The 21,426-nt window shown below is 45.4% G+C and overlaps 1 protein-coding gene across 1 annotated transcript in view; it reads left to right on the top strand.

Moving 5' to 3' along the window:
- The window catches only part of Xdh (xanthine dehydrogenase), a 63,751-nt gene that overhangs the window by 15,662 nt on the left and 26,663 nt on the right, over window positions 1–21,426 (top strand). The window contains exons 7-17 of the mRNA XM_075955102.1: window positions 7,346–7,414; window positions 7,710–7,796; window positions 8,966–9,107; window positions 11,554–11,646; window positions 12,121–12,272; window positions 13,261–13,354; window positions 14,234–14,343; window positions 16,262–16,446; window positions 18,129–18,303; window positions 18,972–19,055; window positions 20,623–20,792. Coding sequence (XP_075811217.1) covers window positions 7,346–7,414; window positions 7,710–7,796; window positions 8,966–9,107; window positions 11,554–11,646; window positions 12,121–12,272; window positions 13,261–13,354; window positions 14,234–14,343; window positions 16,262–16,446; window positions 18,129–18,303; window positions 18,972–19,055; window positions 20,623–20,792 — 1,361 coding nt within the window. The remainder of the gene's footprint in view (window positions 1–7,345; window positions 7,415–7,709; window positions 7,797–8,965; window positions 9,108–11,553; window positions 11,647–12,120; window positions 12,273–13,260; window positions 13,355–14,233; window positions 14,344–16,261; window positions 16,447–18,128; window positions 18,304–18,971; window positions 19,056–20,622; window positions 20,793–21,426) is intronic.

Genomic DNA, 21,426 nt, shown 5'->3' with positions numbered 1-21,426 from the left:
GGTGCACACTGCCCAAGTGCTACCTTCCCATAATGCCTCGAGGCTTGGCCACTTTCCCTGGAGACTGGCAGGCTCTGCCTGCACAGGTGCCAAATGTGGTATTTAAAAGCATCCCTTCCTGGCTCAGCTTGGCCCCCTCCTCCTTCCCTTTCTTAGCTGCTGTCACAGTTGGCACTCTGCTGGCCTCGTGAAGCTGATAATTAGATCTCCAGACAGTTCGCGAACCCCTGCGGAGTTCATAAACCTCTTGTCTGAAACCATAGCTAAGTGTGTGGTCACTGGTTGTGTAAGCACAGACACATACCTGCCCATATGGTGAGGACAGAATGTTGGCACCTCTGCTCTTGGCACACCCACCTAAGTTTTTGCCTGACTCTGGGTTAAAAGAATCCCGACTTCACCCAAACTTTCTCGTCACTGTTTGATCATGGGTCCAGGAGACGTGAGACACCCCGAGCTTCTCGCTCACCTTTAGGGTGGGCACATTGGGAGAAAGTCTTGGGCTTGCATAACACAAAAAAGTTGAGTGGAGGTGGAAACAGAGCCTCGTAAAGACAGCCAATGCCTCGCCATACCCAGGAAACTGAGCAAAAACTGAGCATGGAGGTTGAGCTAGGTAGCAATAATGGGAATGTTAGATTCAGAGACTGGAATTATAATGCCTACCATGTAGTATTTATAAAAAGTAAGTACTTCTTGTTGCTGCCAAGGCTCCTGGTGAAAAATGGAAGGGTTTTGCAGTCAGACTCAATGGTGGGAATGACAAAGAAGGCTCTCCTAGCAAGCAATGAGTCTTGACTCATGCCAAGGTACACTTACTGTTAAGGAAGGGGAGTTCTTGTTGTAGACCAAGGAGAACTGGAGGGAGGAAGGGCAAGTCGGTTCAGGGATGCACTGTGGATGCCAAACTGAGCAGTTTCAACCTGGTTACTGAAGACAAAAAGAGGAGAGAAGGATATCCCTGGACTGAGAGATACTACTATGATTTGGTAACTGGGGCCCAAAAGGTTTAGCGGAGTCTGAAAGTGTTTCAGTCTCTCTAAAAAAGAAGCCCACCAATATGTTGCCAGAAAGCCTTCAAACAAAGAAAGCAAGCCCAGAACCAAAGTAGCCAAGATTCAGCATCTTGCCATTTCATGTGTCCTGCGTTGCAATGCTGATATATTGTACTGAAGAGATAATGCAGTAAGCAAAACAAGGAGGCTACAGAATATGCTAAACTTTTGGTCAAGCGAATGAAGGAAGCTAAAGAAAAACACCAGGAATCAGTGCCGAGAGATGTGTCCTTGCTGACAGCTTCTACTGCTCCTGAGGCTAGCCGAAAATAAGTCTTTGAAAAGAGGCAATAAATGACCAGAGTTTGAAAAAAAAAATCAAATACCTCTTGCAGAGCTTTTAGGACAATTCCTCGCATAACTTAGGCTATCCACAAGAGGCGCTTTAAGTGACAGGGCCTTCCCTTACCTGCCATATGGTCTTCATTAATTGCTCAGGCTTCTCTGAGAAACAAGGATTGTTCAGCTTGTCTCTGCATGCCCATCTGAGGATCCCGCTCAAAGATGTCCAATCTAAGGAGCCCTGAGAGAGCTTCGAAAGAGAAGGATGTCAACAACGATACTCTTCCCCAGGGCTCATCCGGTTGAGATGGTGCATGGCTCCACCGTGGAGTAGTACTCTGTCCCTCTTGACCCAGTTTTTTCTGCATTAAGATGAGAGCTCTAAGCAGCCCGAAAGTCTGGCACACAGCAAGCGTGCAGAAGTGCCTTCAAGTTCCTGCGCGGAGCCCCCCAGGATTCTTACCATAGCCTGTTTACTTTTGTGCATGGCTGCACGGAGCTTGGATTTCCTATTTGCCCCCACATAGTGCACATGAGCAGTCTGGCAGAGCTGGGCACATGGTTGGCATCAAGAATGACTGCGTCCCATCGAGCAGAGAGGAAGGGAATGGACAAGCAGTTAGAACAGGCAGAAGTGGGATTTCTGTTGCCCACTCTGGTGTGTGAGGAACTTAGAAGGTTCCATGCCATGCTAAGTGCCACAGCAAAGCCAGACCGTGGAAGGGTAATGAAGAGCCCCTCCCTGGTCCTCTGGGGGAAGGGAAGTTCAAGGACCAGCTGCTGCACCTCAAGCTGAAGACAGATGGGACGGTGCAGACAATCACAGGCGCAAGAAGAAACACATGAGCGGGAAGGGGAAATGTAATTATATTATAGTCTCAAAAATTATTGAAAAGAAGAAACACATAAAGCTATTGTACCAGAGCCTCTCCTTTTCAGGGCATGCCACATTGGAGCCTACCCTACTGGGAAGAAGATAAATTCTCAACCTCAGCCATCTTGACCCATCTAAGGGAGGAATAGACTCCAGAAAGACTCTTGTGGAATTCACAGTGTAGGGGCAGACTCATTAAGCCTAGGGCCATGAAGTATTCCTCCTTGACACCAACACATCACTGAAGGCATATTGATAGAGGTCCTCTGATTTCAGTGCAACTATCTGCTTTTCATTTAAAAAAATTACATGACCTACACAGAGGCAAACACAGTTTCAAGAGACTAAACATAGAGCAGAATTAGAATTGACATAAAAAAGATGTCAGAAAGATGAAATCATGAGTTTTAAAAATAATATAATTACTATGCTAAAGGTTTTAATGTAAAAATAGACAGGTAATAAAGGACGGATAATGTAATCAGAGTGATAGGAATTCCATAAGGAAATTATAAGAAAATACTAGAGTCAAAGTCACAGTAACGGAATGAAGAATACACTTGGTGCGCTCCTTTGTGAACTAGATGTGGCTCAAGAAAGCATTTCTGAGACCAAGGATATGAAAATTCAAACTTCCAGAGCCAATGAGCAAAGAGAAGACATGAGCAGGGGAATAAAACCCAGAAGACCAAGCACCGTGGAACCATGGAATGAAGCATGCATGTAAGGGCATGCATGCCACAAGGAGAAAGCAAAATAGTTCAGCAATTATGAATGAGCATTTCCCCAAATGAATGTTAGACTCTAAACCACAGAACCAGACATCTCAGAGAACACTGAGATCAATGTCAAACAACAACAAAAACAATATATAAAAACCACCAAAAAAGAACTAAATAAAACAAGAACCAAACCAAACTAACAACAACCCTCTCCCACAACGTTCACTCCAAGATATATTAAACACAAGCTTCACAAAATAAAAATTAAAGGAACAGTCCTTCGTAGGATCCAGAGCTACACCTGATCTGTAGAAGCACACAAGCTAAGGATCATGTTCACGTCGTAAGGAACCACGTAAGCAAGAAGAGAATTGAGGGGTATACTAACAGCGCTGAGGGTAAAAAATCCCACTGAGTTAAAATTCTGTACTTTGTGAAACTATTCTTCAAAACTAAAGCAGAGGAGAAAGGCACGGAAGCTCACGTTTGTAATCTCATTGCTCAGGAGGCAGAGGCAGGGGGATGACTCCGAGTTTGAAGCCAGTAATTCCAGGCTACGTAATGATTCCCGGCCACTCATTAGTGGATCAATAAAAGGACAGATGCTTTAAGAAGACATATAAATCCTTTTTTAAAGCATGGGTGAAGGTTTATTAAGCAAATAAAACTTACCAGCGGCGACACCATGGAGAACTATGACTCCCCATACCACAACCATCATTAGCTGCCTACAATTCCCCAGGAAAGGGTGGGCTTCATGAGCCCCCTCTCATCAGGATGGGGTGTTGGTGGGTCCAGTCTAGTGCTGGTCATGTCCAGGTATCCAGCCACTTCTGCTGTGAGTTCCTTGGTCCAACAGTCACATTACAAAGACACGGAGACCCTTAACATGTATGCAACTAGGAGCGGAACATGGTAAGAAGAAATTCCAAGATAAATTTGAAAATAAATTGAATAAAATGGAAATTTATTCTAATATTTCAAATTGGTATTTTATCACTATTCTATCAGAAATGGCCATATCCTGCAGATAGATTAAAAACCAGAAAAGACAGAGGTGAATTCAACAGTCCTATCAATGAACTGCATGTGACAAAAGTCTCTTTGTCACCACAACCAGAAATGACAGAACAAGACTTTTTTTCATACTCTCATGAACGCAAGATAGATCACATTCTGGACTATAAAACAAATAAAAAATAATAGCAATTCCACAATGTCTGTTTGGGGACCAGAGTAAGATTAAACTAGAAACCAAAACCAGAAAGATAGCCGGGAAATTCCAAAAATGCTTTCTGTGAGATTAAACAACATGCGTCCAAACAACAGATGGGGCAAAGAAGAAATCCCAAAATAAATTTAAAATTGTTTTGAACTGAATGAAATTGAAAAGATATTTTGTCAAATTGCTTGGAGGGAAATTTAGAGCAGGGGATGTAAATCTAGGAGAGAGAGAGAGAAAAAAAGATCTAAAAATCAATATGTGGCTTCCACCTTAGGAAAATGAGAAAAGGGCAAATTAAATCCACAAGAGGCAGAAGAAAAGAAACAATATTTAGAGCAGAAAATTGATGAAACTGAAACCAGGAAATCCATAGAGATAAATCAACAAAGCAAAACCTAGTTCTTAAAAAGAAATTCAGTGCAAGCAGTGTGCTTTGATCCGGCCTGTCTGAGGAACGAGACGATACAGATTGCTAAGTCAGACCAAAAGAAAGATGACTGGGGAACAATGAACATCTAGAGGATAATGAAGGGGACTTAGGAAAATCTCCAGATCATCTCCATCGTGGCCACTTCCTGAAAAGCAGGGTCATGTGTCATCTCTTGCCCTTAGCACCTGAAGCTGCGGGAGGTGAACACTGCCAACAGATGGAATGATATATACACGGGACCTTCAGCCTTCAGGACCCTGACTTCTCTTGGTCTTTATCTCATAGCTTTGGTTCTGCCTGTTGTTGAAGGGGTAGACGATGGGGATGTAACCGCTCTCATTACAGGCATTTATGCATGCTTGGAGATGTATGAACCAAACAAAAGTAATCAGACGTGACTTGGGAGGGTCCTTCTGAATCAGACTTCTCCCTGACTTTTAAATCTTGGTGACACTGAGTCTGAATCTGAGGTTTGATCTCTAGGTTTCCAACAAATGTTAAATAGATTGGCATCAACAAAGGTTGTTCCCCATAAAGCAAGAATAAATGCTTGTTAAATGGGAAAAATGTCTTCTTTAGAACAAGTAATGACGTCTATAATTAGTACCTGTCAAGGAAAATGTCTGACTTACCTCTGCACACGTGTTATTTCAGCTTCTGAATTCTCAAAGTCACACGCAAGGGGAAGGTGATGTGATGTTAGCTAGGTCCATACTGATTTCTCAATCTGCAGGATGTATTCATTTCCGATGGAATAGTGTTTCTGTCTCTACTTAAAACATTTGCCCTTGCACTCTCTGCTTAATTCTCTTCAGTTTAAAGCACTTAAAAGTGTAGCTTGAAATTTTTGATGCCCTGTTGTTATCTACAACACATTAAGGCTTCCTTTATTGTTTCTTTTGGGGGTGGGTGTTTGAGAAAATATCTGTTTATGGAGCCCTAGTTATCTTGGTAATCACTATTTAGACCATGCTGGCCTTAAACTCACAGATATTTTTCTGCCTCTGCCTCGGAGTATTGGAATTAAAAGCATGCACGACCATGACCAACTTCCACGTAAAGGATTTTTATGTCTTTTTGACTTGGCTGTTGTATCTAGGACCTCCCCTTTCCGACTCGTAGTGATTCTCCTGCCTCTGTGTCCTAAGCACTGAGATCACTTATGTGTGTCTATGTCACTGTGTTCTTTTCTTTTATTTAACATTTTACATACTAGTCCCCGAGAGTACAGAATTCTAAGTTGGTAGGATTGTTCTATCTCAAGTTCCAGTATTTTAGTCAATTTTCTGATTGCTTACCTCTCAAATCAGAGAGCCCGGGAGGGTGTGGATGGAAAAGGTCAGCCTTACTCCAGTAGCCCTTGAGTGACTCATTATTATGCACCACAATAATTTGTAGCATAAATATACCATTGAGTTATCATGGAAAGTGATTTAAGTGGTATTATGTTGGCGCATTGGTTGTCTGGGAAAAGTGGTTTGTATAACATATGTCTTTCCTCAAGGAAGCCAGACGAGTAAGGCAATGCTTTGCTCCATGCAAATTCCTCTTGCTTCCAGAAAGTCTGAGAACGCAGTTTCATCACTCCTTCTCTAGGAAGAGAGCTGAGAGAGACCTTAAGGGATCTCTCTTCCCATCTAAGCATAGAGAAGGGCAAGATGGGAGAGGTTGTGTATGTGAACTAGCCGGAGTGGGTCTGGTGTGCACACTTGAGATGCTCTGCAGAAGGAGCTGCACACTCACAGGGTATGAACTAGCAAATGTTTCTCTTGGAGGTGTTTACATGTTCTCAAAAGCCACGCCTTCAACCCCATGGCATTCTTGGGGCTTTTGGGGACAAAAGTAGAGGGTTGAAGCTCCTCTTTGGGGAAAGGCTAGCATGGAAAGTCATTCCCCCCTTACTCACACACAGAAGGGCTGCCTGCCCTTAGCTTGCTCCTTCAGGACCTACTACATTAAAAGACTGAGTTCCCCTGCATTTGTCTCTTAACGTCAGTTTCATAATTTTGGAAACTCCCGCTTTCTTCAGCTGGGTCTGTCAGGTGAACACACACCCCACCATGTAGTTCCCTCAGTCAGCTGAGGGAGACAGCAATCTCTGTCTGTGCTCTGCCACAGACATCCTGAGAGGTCTGAGGAAGTAGTTTCCCCTAAGCGATGGGTGACCCATGCCCTTTCTCCAGAGCCCAGTCACAGTGAGGAGTGGAGTGTTTAACTCTCTGGGATAACGACACAGGAAGTAGTGGAGGTCATTGGGCATGTGGGCTGGATGCATCTTAGAGACCAGAACTGATGTATGACATCCATACAAGGTCTGACAAAGACCCCAGCTGCAGAGACTCCTAGCCAAACATCACAGATCTCATTTGATCTCAAAGTAGAGCCTCTTGTGTCCTATGAGAAGTGGTAAGTTTTTTTCCCCCTTAGGGACTTCCTAAGGAAGCAACGCTGAAGAAGGAAAGTGGGTATAAACATATGTTCTCATAAAGTAGAACCTAGCTTTAGAGGAGAAATTTTCTTGAAAATAAAATTTCCCTGTTGCTCCAAAGACTTCCTCAATCTGCATTAGTGAAGTGAGCATGTGACAGGGACCTCAGCCCTCCAAACGGAGGCAGAATGGATGGGATAGGCCGTGCTTCTCTCGTTGATGCAGGCTGAGATTACCAGAGCTGGGCTTGAGTAAAGAAGGATAACTGACTTTCCTTAGGTTCTGAGAAATTGAAAATATTCTTATGAGAATATGTGTCATCTTCTCAGGATGGCGGGTGCTGTGGAGGAAGTGGAAACAATCCAAACTGCTGCATGAACCAGATGAAAGACCAAACGGTACCCGGGCCTTCTGCTTCTGGAAGCCTAGCGGGGGTGGGGGCAGTCTCAGGTCTGGGGGAGTTGCTACGCTCTTTCTGCATCCTTGGCAGTGACGTTGGAAGAAACAATGAGAGGCCGTGGCGCTCAGATGCTGAAGGTGCCATGGTACTCATTACTTCTGGGTTCTCTGGCAAGGCCTCCTTGTTCCTTCTTCCTGGAACTGACTGCCCTCTTCTGGGAACAAGTTCACCTGGAAGAAGAGCCGGGTCAATGCGTCTGAGCATCTGACACTTGCTATTCTCTTTCCTTGCAGGTTGCTCCCTCACCATCTTTATTCAAACCAGAGGATTTCAAGCCCTTAGACCCCACTCAAGAGCCCATCTTTCCCCCAGAGTTGCTGGTAGGTGATGCTGGGGACCTCTAGTCAAACACCTGTTCTGTGAGCTCCTGGGTTCTACTTTGTTTACATGGCTGCTGAGAATTTTGTGCCATTTTGTCTAAGATTTTATCTTAGTTCTCCTTCCTTATTCTGCCATTTCTAGGAGGTAAAGGCCTTCTGTCCCATGCTCCCATCCCATCCCATCCTTTGCTTCTCCTGACATGGGTCATACAGTAACAGATTCCATGTCTGTGTTCCTTGATAAACTTTGAGCCCCACGAGATTGACGCTGTTCTCTGCAATGCACTGTGTATCAATAGCAGGCTCTATTATTGATGCTATCTGTTGATGATATTGTTATATCTGTTTCCACTCTATATCAATTTGTGGACCTCCTGGCTATCTCTAAGTGTGAATCCATCAAGCCAGCTATTTCTCCATCTACAGGAGCATACTTCTTTAAAGGAAGCAAAACAGAGCTGCACTAGAAGGACATGAACATGAATTGAGTTTCTGTCTCAGAGACGTCCTCGTGCCGACTTTCTCATTTTCATTTATATTTATTACAAGGAAAGACTCAAGCCTTCTCCGGTGTTTCTTGGAGATGTAGGCTTTTGAAGGTTCAAAGGTCAGAGGATAGATTATCAGTGCTACTTGCCTATCCTTCCCTGGACTGTGAACCCTTGAAGACACCATCGGTTTGGTGCCTGGGATCTCTTCCCACCAAGAGTCATTCATATGTGCTAGATTCAGGCCTCCTCCGCATGCACTCTGTTCTTTGGACGCCTGTCTTCCTGACCTTTAACCCTTCCCACTCCGTGTCCACTGTGCCTCCTGGTGACAGTGTGGAATCTGAGATTTCTGGTGTCGGCTCCTCCTAGCAGGTGGATTTTAGCAGGTACCATAACCTTGATCTTCAGGTTGCTCTTTCAGTGGTAGACGCAAGGCTCAGAGTGCCTCTCTCACTGAGCTCTTCTCAAGAATGCTATGATATACTGAACAGGATCAACAGAAACTGCATGTAACCACCCTCCGCCACACACACACTTTTCTCTCGGCATGTACTCTTCCTTCTCAATTCGGTATTAGACAAGTCAGTAAACAGGCTGATCCCACTGCAGATTTAATACGGTTCCTCGGGGGAAGGGTGGTACGAAGGAGACAGTGCAGTAAACTAACTATACTTCCAGAGGCTGAAAGACACTCCCCAGAAGCAGCTGCGTTTTGAAGGGGAGCGTGTGACCTGGATCCAGGCTTCAACTATGGGGGAACTGCTCGACCTCAAAGCTCAGCACCCCGATGCCAAGCTGGTGGTGGGGAACACAGAGATAGGTAAGGCTGCACTGGGACCTTTGAGCATTGCTGGGCTCATTCTGCCTCTCTAGTTCCTCCCTGAGTGTTCCCTACTCTCTGTTCATTGATTCACTGACTGCTCACTAGAAGCCCACTGAACTCAGGGCATAAGAGCTCCCATAGCGTTGGCTTTGGAGTCAGGGAAGCCTGGTCCAGTCCCTTACTGTGTATCCTAGGAAAGGTTCCTGACTTCTCATTCTGTGTACGGGGTGGTATAACATCTCAGAGGGCTGCTTGCATATCAGGTGTGATCCTTACACTTGCTGGGTTTCTCCGTGGACATCCCTGGAGTGCCAACTGTGACCCTTCCCATTTCTGGGAAGAGCTAGGGACACAAAAATCTAAGAGGAAAAGTTCCTTCCTTCACAGCTTTCCTGGTCTAGGAGGGGTGGGAAAAATGCTGGCCAAGTATCCAGGCCAGTGTCTGATAATGTTAGAGATCTGTAAATGGTGTGTGTGAGTGTGCGCGCATGTGTACGTGCGTGTGTGTGTGTGTGTGTTGGTCAAAGGAAGATAGGCCAAGCCCTGCTCTTACATGTGGTGGTGTCTTATACCCCTGAGACAATAACCTCAGTGAACTTGGAGCTAAGCTGAGCAAGCCCCACAGTGTACTAGGGTTAAGGGTATATGTAGCCACTCCTAGTCTTTTACATGGGTGTTGGGGATTTGAACCCAAGGACTCATGGTTGTAGTGTATGTGTATGTATGTGTATATATGTACAGTGTATTATATGTGTATGTACGTATAGTGTATGTGTATATATGTGTAGTGTAGTGTATGTGTATGTATGTATAATATAGTGCATGTGTATGTGTGCATAATGTAGTGTATGTATGTGTATTGTAGTGTATGTATGTGTATTGTAGTGTATGTATGTGTATTGTATTGTGTGTGTATGTATGTGTAGTGTATGTGTTGAGAGGTGGTTGATAGACAATGCTTGAGAAATCAAAACAGCTGCTCGGAGTCTGGCTCTGGTTTCTGAAGGAGCTCAACTCCTTAAATTTTGATTCTGGTTGGATCCCCAGTCTACCCAGGAGAGCCTTGCTTGGGTCAGTGATGGAGCACAGTATTAACTCTGTCCTCAGAAGCACAAATGGGGTACAAAGGCTCCCATGTGTAGCTTTGTGACACACTGTGTTTAGGGTATGAGACATGTCTCTGTGGTGTGATTTTGAAGGCTGTGGCTCAGTAGCATTCATGGTGGTTGGTGCTCTTGTTGCCCATATGGTTGTGGCCCTCAGATCCTTTGTCTATATAGCTAGAGTTCTAGGGACCAAGGGTAGCATGGTTTGAAGTGTCTAGAAGGATCTTTGGTGATGTTTTGACTTTGGACATGCTCCTCTCTGTGAGTCAGGCAGTGCTCTGGATTATAATAAGATCTTATGAGCCCCACAATTAGAAATAATTTCTCAAGACCTTCCATCTACTCTACTCCCCGCTCCTTATACACATACCCCCAAAAGTAAAGACCTAGCTACAGCCAGGGCCAGCTGTGAGGGGAGTGAGTCTAGAAAAATCCTTACTAAGATGGACCTCATTGTGTCAGTATCCTGTCTTGGGAGTGGACTCCTCAAAGCAGGCTGGCCCTTTGAAGCCCTCAGCCACATCAAGACAGAGAACTGGGGTTTCTGTTTGATTCTCCATCTGCGATGGTATTGGCAAGACCTAGAGAGACAGCGCATCATTTGGATCCGAGGGAATGGAGGAGCAGCATCAGCAGAGGCTGGACAAAGATGCCGCCCCACCAAGCCACGCACCTTGAACCCAGACAGAACTACTGGAGATCAGAAGACAGATTTGACTTTGGTTTTAAGGATCTTACATTTTTGCTAGTGTATCCCACCCCTAACAATGGCTCCAAGTCTGAAATGCACTTGTTATTAACTGTGGATTTGAACAAACAGTTGGGGTTAATGAGATAGTTCGGTAGGGAAAAGACACTAGCCACGTCAGTCTGATGGCCCGAGTTCAATCCCTGGAGCCCTTGATGGAAGGAGAGTTGTCCTTTGATATTTCATGTCATTCGTATGCTTTCATTGCATACATACATGTAAATAACCATTTTTTAAAAATGTTGGACATTTCTGATCCTCAGGTTCCACATCATAAAAAGAAACGTACAGTCCCTCACAGGGCGATTAAGACTATCAAGTGAGTTCAAATCTACTCAAAAGTACTTGAAAGTATTTTGGACATTCCTTAATGTCTTGTGTTTTCAAATGCCATCGCATGACACATTGCAGTGAATCCGAGTTCATTTTTTTTTTTATTTGTTGAGAGAAAGCCAGAGATTATGACTGACCTAGTCCCTCCTCATCTGTTCTGTTTCCAAACCTCCTCCTGGTGTTAAATGTGCGTGCATCTTGTGTGTGATATGGAAAACTGCTAATGTTTCTAACACAGGTTTCTCATTTCTCAAAGGCATTGAAATGAAATTTAAGAAGATGTTATTTCCACTGATTGTCTGCCCAGCCTGGATCCCTGAACTGAATTCAGTGAAGCATGGGCCTGAGGGTGAGGCTGCCCCCTGCTTTCCCTGGTGACCATCTGGTATAGAGGTAGGGAGTGAGCAGGGAAGAAGATAGCCCTCACCACCATCAACCTACCCCAAGTATATGTGGCCAGTGTTAGCAAGACGCTGCAAGAATCTTGGTGTTGTCTTTGGTCTTGATGACATATTGGATCACATGGAGGTGGAACTATAGAGACAGAGATGATAGTGTTTGTGTGCTTTTACTTTTCTTCCTTTAAGCTGGAACTTCACCTCTAGAGGTCTTGATTTTATTGAGTTGAGAACTACTGGATTATAGGAAAGTGTGTTGATTATAAGATCCAGAGGCATGAGCATAATTTGTTAGTTACGTCACCTCTCTGGGCCCTCTAAAGATAGATAGATGCCTTACTTTAACCTGGCTCCAGTTTCACAGGAGCTACCCATCAGAGGTCTTTCCAGCTAGGAGTGACTTTACATCTGGCATGTATCCACAGGAATCTCCTTTGGAGCCGCTTGCCCCCTTACTTTGGTGGAAAGTGTGCTGGTGGATGAAGTCGCTAATCTTCCAGAACAGAAGACAGAGGTCTTCAGAGGTGTGCTGGAGCAGCTGCGCTGGTTTGCTGGCAAGCAGGTCAAGTCCGTGGCGGTGAGTCCTCGGGTCACAGGCAGAGAGGAGGAGGGGAGATCAGATTTTCTATAAGTGCCTGGGTACTACTCACGAAAGTGGTCTGTGGGTCACTGAGAAGCACAGTTCTTCCTCAAGGTTGAAGAGACCAACTGCCTCCCTCTTTCTCAAGCTGTCCACGATTCTCGGCAAGTGAATGAGAGACATGTCAGAGAAGGCAGATCTGGGTCCCTTCAGAGTTTAGGGGTGAACCAGAGGCTCAGAGCTCCCTCCAGAGCTCTGTTCCGTCAGTCTCCTGGAATTTCTTATTTGTAACTAGTACCATTGAGGTTCCTGGTTCACTTGGGCTTCATGCAGTTTGTGGTGTTGGGAGACAGCCTATCCTGTCCCACTCTATTCTTTGAAAAATTGCTTTTAAAGTTAAAACAGGAGAGCACAGAGCACTTCCAAGCCCCTGCCCTGTCCAAGAACCTGCCGCTTCTGGTTTCAGAGGAAGGAGCACAGAGGCAGAAAAGGCCATTGTGTCCCCTAGTTCTCCTAAGCGCGCTTCTGAGAAAGTTTCATTCCCAGTTCACACTGTCTTTCCTCCTTGGTTTCGGCAACAAGAACCTCTATCTGATTCTTGTTCCATTGCCAGAACGATCAGCTGCAAAAGGAGCCAACTGTTCATCTCGAAGCTGTCCTCTTTTTCCTTGATCTCTATCTTGTACTTCATTTTATTGGCTCCTCGTGCCCTGGTGATAACTCACCTCCATCCTTTCAGAATGAAAAAATAGGTTGGGTGAGGGAAAACAATTCAAAAGAACTCGCCAAAGTTTGCAGACACATGCGTATGTTTCCAAACTAAGAACACGTCCCAAGCGTTTTGGTTTCAGGCTTCTGTGTTTCCTCCAATGACCATGTCTCACTGGGCTGCTCAGTCACATCCTCCAGTGCCCCCTGCCGCAGCTGTCACCTCCTCCTGCCCTGCATGCGGGCGCAGCTCTCACTCTCTGCTTGTTCTCACCAGTCCATCGGAGGGAACATCATCACCGCCAGCCCCATCTCTGACCTCAACCCTGTGTTCATGGCCAGCGGAGCCAAACTGACCCTCGTGTCTAGAGGTGAGCAACTGAGGCAGAGATGCATAAAGAATGACTTGGGGGAGGAATGTTTTACCACCTGGATCACTTTCTGGAGAAACAAAGCCCCATATTCAGTGGTCCCTAATGCTTTAAGGTTTGCGTTCGTTGAAGTTGCAGGGGGATCAATTCAGGTTAGAGGCTGAGAGAGTTAAGCATTTTCTTCCTTTTTGTTTCTTTTTTAAATTTAATCTTTTAATTAGTATGCAAAGTAGCAAGTTTCCTTAAAGAATTTTTATACGTACTAAGTTTGGTTGGGCCTCCCTTCTATCTTCCTGTTCCCCACCTGTCCTCATTGTACCCTTTCACCCCCAGTATTTCCTCCTCTATTTCACACCACACGTATGTCTTCTTTTTTTTTACTCTTCTTACCCATTTCCCTTAAAGCCTCTCGATCCTCATCATGGGCCCCTCCCTGGTTTCTTAGCCTCTACCCACACTTGGTTCACATACAATCTAGTTCCTAGATGCCAGCTTCCCGAAGGCAATCCTTGTTAGTTTTCTTGACCAAGGACAGTGAACAAGAAATTGATACAACTTTCTTGCCCTTATTCTGACTTCACACTAAGTGCCTTCATATGGCTGCTTGAGCTTGGCTGTGGTGGGTGTATCTAGACCGTATAATGACAAATACCACAGACCAGGTCATTCTTCCCTCAGAAAAGGTGATTGTCAGGTACTGATGAGCACATGTTGTTTAAGGACCTCAGAAAGGGACTTGGTTACAATTTTGCCTGATGATTCTTCTGACCGTGACATCAGAGAACAGAGAGGAACTTGTCTCACTGGTGACTGTCCCCTGTTCCCAGTGTATCACCAGCCTCACCCACGTGTGATTGTCATCATATTGTCTACATGTAGGTACCAAGAGAACTGTTCGGATGGACCACACCTTCTTCCCTGGCTACAGAAAGACTCTGCTCAGTCCAGAGGAGATACTGCTGTCCATTGAGATCCCCTACAGCAGGGAGGTAAGAGGCTGGGAGTTGCTTTAGGCTCCACCCAAACTACACCACCACCAGGCTTGCAGATAAGGAGCCAAAAGACAGTCTCAGGACCATAGTTAACACCTCTCAACTTTAACCTGGATCCATTCTCGCTGACATTGCCTTTGATGAAGCAACTCTATCATTTCTGGACAAGAAGAAGTTGCGGGGCATGGACTATGGAACTCAGCAGTCTGACAGGGGACCTAGAGGGGCTAGTCTCAAGTTTCTGAGCCTCTGTGTTCTCATTGTAAAATAGACACAGTGTTACCCGCTGTAGAGACTGCAGGGAAGACTGAAGGACAGAACTCATGAGGTTCTTGGTAGGTGTATGGAAGCCAGTGGTGGCCATCAACCAGCAGTTCCCAGCACAGTCCCAAGGGTATCCCTGTTTGTTGGGTATGCCTGCCTTGTGCCAGTGACGTTATTTTCCCAGGGTCAAGTGTTTAGGTCCTGCTAGCCAAGTGAAGAAGCTGCTGTGGTGAGACACCACGGCTGCCCTTGGGCTTGCTGAGGTGCTGGCTCACTGACCTTACTCTGGCTGGGCACTGCTGGATGTGGGCTTCACGAGCAGCTTTTCTCATCTGTTTGGGCAGATGCAGCGCCTTGCAGGGCTTGGCCGGCTCTAGTTCTCCTCTCTCAGCAGTCACTAGTTGAGAACACAGATGCAATAGACACATTACAAGAATGTTCTGGGCGAGGCCAGCAAAACAGCTGTCAGGACAGCCTCGGGTTACAGGAAGTGCTTGGTCAGCGTGAACTGAGTTCGCTCTGGCTGATTTTGACCTCTTTAATGAGAATGCTAATTCAATTCGAGCAACAATGCCCCTGAGATGGCCTCCTAATGATTTTCCAGCTTGTGATTAGAGACTGTTTTGAGCAGGGAGTTTTAGAATTCTGAATTTCACAGATCACTTTTTTTTTTAATTGAGTAGGGACAGGAGATAGTCAGGCTTTATGTGACTCTGCTTTTATTTTTCAGATAGGGCTTTAACAAATCCATCATTTGATAAAAGAGATGAGGTTTTATGCTGGGAACCAGAGTTTTGTCAAGAAAGGACACTGGTACCCTGATAGCTGGTGGGACAGTGTGACCCTGGAAGGGAGCACATGAAACCACTGCCTGCTTTAGAACAGTTAAAACTCTGGGTGAGGTGCTCCAGACCATGTCAGCACCCAAGAATGATGCCTGGGAGAATCCCTATGGCTCCTTCAGAACAAAGGACCTTTGGGGTTAATACAAATATGCAGACCCAGGGTGACCACAACCTAAGGAGCAACGTGACATGGAAGGCAGACGTCACATGATTCTTTCCTGGAAAGTGATTCATTTTACCCTCCTCTCCATAGAAACAGATCTGGCTCAGGCCCAGGAGAGAAGCCTGCTTCTAGCATAAAGCAACAGTTGCCTGATAGCAGGACCAGGCTCACAACAACCAGGATGTGTCAATCCACAGTACCCTGGTGGGAGGAACACATTACAGTTATCTGGGAGCCACAGGCGAGGTGATGTGTACAGCATCATTTTGTCCCAACCGGAAAGGCGATATGCCAAAGAGTTCTCACTGAGTTCTTTGGAGGGGACCAGGGCACCAGGATGGTTTTCTAGGAATTTTTGTGGCATTATCTTTCTCCTTCCAGCTATACGCTCTGTAGATGCCACCCCATCCCTGAGTCACCTGACTGGCAGGGAAGTCTGGACCTTTCCAGCTTCTGGGAATGTGACCTGGAACTTATGAAAATGTAGTCTAAGAATGTGCTTGTCTTTGCTCCCCACCAATTTCCAAGGCTCAGTCACATCCTCCCCACTACTCTGGCCTCCTATCTAGTTCTTATACTTCATGCTGGCCATTCGCTATGCTTGTGAACTGTGAAGAAGACCAATTCTTCTTTTTGTCTTTAGGGTGAGTTTTTCTCAGCCTTCAAGCAGGCCTCCCGGAGAGAAGATGACATTGCCAAGGTGACTAGCGGCCTGAGAGTCCTGTTCAAGCCGGGGACCACCGAGGTGCAGGAACTGTCTCTTTGTTACGGAGGGATGGCCGACAGAACCATTTCAGCCCTCAAGACCTCTTCAAGACAGCTGTCCAAGTAAGCACAGGCTGCACTGGGAAGCTGTCTGCACTGCCGCCGTGGCGTCTGGGGTGTTACCATTGCAGCTCCTGGTGCTGCCGTTACCATCGCTCCTCCTGGGGATGCTTCTAAGTGTAGTTGGTTCTGACTGCTGCTGCTGCTGGTCCCGCAGCTGCTCTTTCATTCTACTATCGCTGTATGGCTAACAGCGCCGCCGTGGTGGTACCTCCTACTGCTGTTGCTGCGACCCCCACTGGCTATTGCTAGGGACAGACACTGACCTCCTACCTGTAGGGGTCATCTTAGCAGTATTCCTGTGGCTCCTCCTCTTCCTGCTGCTAGGGCTGCCAGCACCAGCGCAAACTATGAGCACCGTTTACACCGTTGCTGCTAGCAGCGTGTTACTATGGTTACCTCCTGCCACCACTGCCACTCCTACCACACAGCTGTCGCAACTGCTGCTGCTGTTACTACTGACGATAAGCATTCTTGTCATCCCTACTACCAACTCCGTGGCGGCAGCATTTCTGGCGCCCTGCCTATTGATTGCCACTGCTTCTCCTATGGCTGCGTCGGTGCCTAGTGTTACCATTGCTATGGTTACCACTGTGCTCCTCACGGCCATCGGAACTATTACAACGAATAGGATCACTGCCGCTGCTGGTGGTGTCACCATTATTTTTACCACCACTATTACTACTATTTTACTATTGCCATTACCACTGTTATTCATATCTCTATTATTAATCCTACTACTAGAATGAGGGCCATCACATGGTAGCAGTTGTGCTGGGGGCTTCACTGGTATTACCTTATGTGAGCCTTAGAGTGACCACATCAAAGAGGCAGAGATGAACTTGTGAAATTTGATTCCTTGGCTCCATCACTAAGCAGATGAGGGGCAGAATCATGGTATTTTGTCCCTCTATGCCAAAATTTCTCAGTGCTAGAACGGGCATCAGATTTCTCCCTACCACAGTGTTTAATTAAATGAAAACGAGCAACTCAAAAATAAAGTACTTAGGATATTGCCTAGTATATTATAAGAACCTAGAGTAACTATTATTTTTTGGAGCTTAAAAGTATATACAAGTAACATTATACAAACAGAGCAGGTTATATATAGGAAAATGTATGTGTGCACATACATATACATGCATGCAATAAAAATTAATGAAAAAAGGGGCTATAAATTTGAAGGAGAGTGGGGGTCTATATGAGAGAGTTTGGAGAGAGCAAAGGGAAAGAAGAAATGTAATTATATTACAATCTCAAAAGTTAAAATAAGAAAAATTTTTTAATAAAATTTTAATTTTATTAAATTTTATAAAATTTTAATAAATAAAATAAAATTAAAATAAAATTATATAAAATAAATAAAATTAAATAAAATAAAAATTTTAATAAAAATATCTTTCTATTTATATAGATTGCTATATATCTAGATACATGTATGTATTATCTATCTATCTATCTATCTATCTATCTATCTATCTATCTATCTATCTATCTATCTATATCTATCTATCATCTATCTATCTACCTATCTATCTTTGTATGTGCTTTTAAAGATGAGGGACTAAGGTACCAGAAGGTCGAGTTTTGCCTGCCTCTTCGGCAGAGGCTTGGGTGTTTTATGCCTTACACTGAGTGATGGAGATGGGTGGGGGGAAGCAAGCCCACACTCTGCCCTCTTCCAGGTCCTGGAATGAGGAGTTGCTGCAGGATGTGTGTGCTGGCCTGGCAGAGGAGCTGCACCTGGCACCCAATGCCCCTGGTGGTATGATCGAGTTCCGACGGACCCTGACCCTCAGCTTCTTCTTCAAGTTCTACCTGACAGTGCTCCAGAAGCTGGGCAAAGCAAACCTCGAGAATGTGAGCACCATGTTTGGGGGCACAGCAGGTTGGGCTGGGTGGAAAGTTGCTCCTCCCCTTTCAACATCTGAGAGCAGAAGAGCAGGTGTCGGGGCAACCCGGGGGTAGTGCACCCACCTCACCTACCAATGTCTGCCTTTGGACCTGGGAGTCTCACTTTCTCGGCAGATTTAGATTCACACTGAGTAAAGGGATTTATAACCCAGTGTGTTCTTTTTGAGGTTACATTGTGACTGCCTTCTGTATCTTTAAATACTTCCTGAGTAAAGGGGAGTAAGGAAGACTTTAAGGAAGGCGTGGGGAGGGGTGGTATTCCAACAAAGAGAACAGCCTGCATGAATGTGGAAAGCCAGGGGTGTTGGAGAAAGAAGTTAGCATCCAGGGCACAGGATCAAGGTGGCTGGGGATGTAGTTGGTGTGGTTATTGGGTACTGAGTCCCAAGAGCCCACATTTGAATTTTGAGACAGATGCAGCATCATACTCAAAATGTTAGGAAGAGAAGATAGAGGAATGAGGGGTGGGGGGTGATGAGGGAATGGAGAGATGGGGGGGTAGGAAATGGGGGATGACCGAATGGGAGGAGACACATCACCTTCATTACTTGTGGATGGAAGGCGGAAAGGGATATGAAGTAGTCCTAGCCTCCCCTGTTACCTCCCCTCCACAGATGTGTGGTAAGCTGGACCCCACCTTCGCCAGCGCCACTCTACTCTTTCAGAAGGACCCTCCGGCCAACGTCCAGCTTTTTCAAGTGAGTACACACGGCATGTTTAATTTCAGGGGCCCTGCGGCCACACACGATGGCTCACAGCTGAGCTTTGGCAAATGGCTGACCTACATGGCATGCAGATGCTTCAAGTCCCATACATGAACATCCAGGGAAGAACACCAGGGGCGCATTGCTGCCATGCAGCTTCTCGTCCTAGTTCGCCTGTTCCTCTCTTAGGACTGGGTGCTAAACCGCACCTGTTCCTTAGGGAAAAGAAAAACCTATTTTGTCCTTCCTGACCCCTAATGTGCAAGCCTAAAAATCTTCCTGAAGATGTACACACGGATGAGCATATGCAAACAAACACACATCATTCTAACAAGTTTTTGGGGGTGCACTAGGTACAAGGTCACATTTCCCATCAACACTGCTGTTGGGGTCCATACAGTGTATTGTCATGTCTAAGCTCGGCCGCTGTAGCGCAAAACAGCTGTAAACATATAAATTAACGATGGGTTGGGGCTAACGTTCAGTTGGTAGAGTGCTCACTTACACACAAAGCCCTACATTCAGACCCCAGAACCACATAAAAGAGCCATGGAGGGGCAACCTTGTCATCCCAGCCCTTGGGAGGCAGAAGCAGGGCAATCAGGAAGAATTTGAGCCTGTCTTCCGCTGCGTAGAAAATTTGAGTACCACCTGGGAAGCAGGAGACTCTGTCTCTAAAAACAAAACAAACCATCCGTGTGAATAAGTTCAGTGGCTATTTAAGGAACCAAGCACGGACGGCAGTTTGCTGAGCCCTGAGTTGGTGGCCCACGGATGAACTCTAGGACACGGCTGCCTGATCAGAATCCAAAGTTCGTCTCTTTTTGACTCTGTAACCTTGGACAAACGGCCGCTGAGCTTCTTAGGAAAGTCGATTAGACCCACCTGCACATGTGGCCAATGGTGACTTGTTTCACATAGTGGGGGAGGACTGATGTTCAGTGCTAGATCACTGGCCTGGCAACGGTAAGACCTCGGTCCGTCTCTTGTACCGAAAATAAAATTAAACCACTTCTAAGTCCGTGGCTCACAAAAGTGCTCAGTAAATATTGCACACTTTACTACTCTAAAAAACAAGATAGAAATTGATAATAAAATTAATAAAACACCTTGGGAACTATAGTGAAGTATAAACATGGAAATAAAAGTCTCTCAAAATCTTGCCTCCAAGACAAAGTCATTGTATTTTTGTTTCGTTTTCTTTTGCTTATGTGAAGACTTATGCAAGCTAGTAGCACGTGCTATTTATATAAAATTAATAAACATACACATATAGAATGTTTTATACTTAATATAAGCATTCTTTCTTCTGCTTTAAATTCTTCAAAATTATGTTTTAAAGGTTGCATACTATTCCACTGTATGAATACGGTATAACCCAGTTTGTAACTCATGTATATTTAGGTTCTTTTGTTTCTGGATATATTTATACTATGAATACCTTGTCAGTGACTTCTTAATTGCCCTCTGGCTTTCCCTAGTTCTCAATGTACCCTGGGCCTATAGAGGATCAGTGTCTGTCCTCAGAAGCTCAGTCTGACTGGTGCACATACTGTTTCAGGAGGTGCCCAAGGATCAGTCTGAGGAGGATATGGTGGGCCGGCCCCTGCCTCACCTGGCTGCAGAGATGCAGGCATCAGGACAGGCTGTGTACTGTGATGACATTCCCCGCCATGAGAATGAGCTGTCTCTCAGGCTGGTCACCAGCACCAAGGCCCATGCTAAGATCACGTGAGTATTGTATCCCAAGGAGTCAGTGAGAAGCACGCTCTGCTGGAAGTGAAGATGAAGGCTGCTTGAGGGTTCTCCATCATAGGCTGAGGCAGGAAGTCCTTTATATATATTCTTTTTCTTTTTAAGAAAAACTATCTTTTTTTTCATTTTACATACCAATCCCAGTTCCCACTACCTTCTCTCCTCCCATCCCCTTCCCTTACCCCACCCCCCATCCGCTCCTTAGAGAGGATAAGGCACATTGTTTTGGGGAAGGTCCAAGGCCCTCCCTATTATATCTAGGCTAAGCAAGGACTCCAGAGGGAATGGGATAGAAAAACAAAGCCTGCAGGAAGTCCTCTCAAACCCATCAGAGAGCAGCAGGAAGGTGTGAGGGTAAGAGGGTAGGAGGACAGTTTGGGATTTGAGCAGGAAGGTCACTCTTGGCCTGAAAAGCTGTGAGTGTAGGTGACAAGCTCTTAACAGGACCAGGTAGGACTTTACATTCAGAGACCAAACTGAACACATGCGGAACATCAAAAAAAAATGCTAGCTAGCACTACAGAAAAGAGTCTAGCCTTAGCCTCACAAAGCTGGGATTGAACCCCCGCAGAGCTACAGGACAGGCATAGCTGTTGAGACCTGTACCTGC

The sequence above is a fragment of the Microtus pennsylvanicus genome, chromosome 21 (assembly GCF_037038515.1).
Source record: "Microtus pennsylvanicus isolate mMicPen1 chromosome 21, mMicPen1.hap1, whole genome shotgun sequence".
Classification (NCBI taxonomy): Eukaryota; Metazoa; Chordata; class Mammalia; order Rodentia; family Cricetidae; genus Microtus; species Microtus pennsylvanicus.
This window is presented reverse-complemented; position numbering and strand designations above follow the sequence as displayed.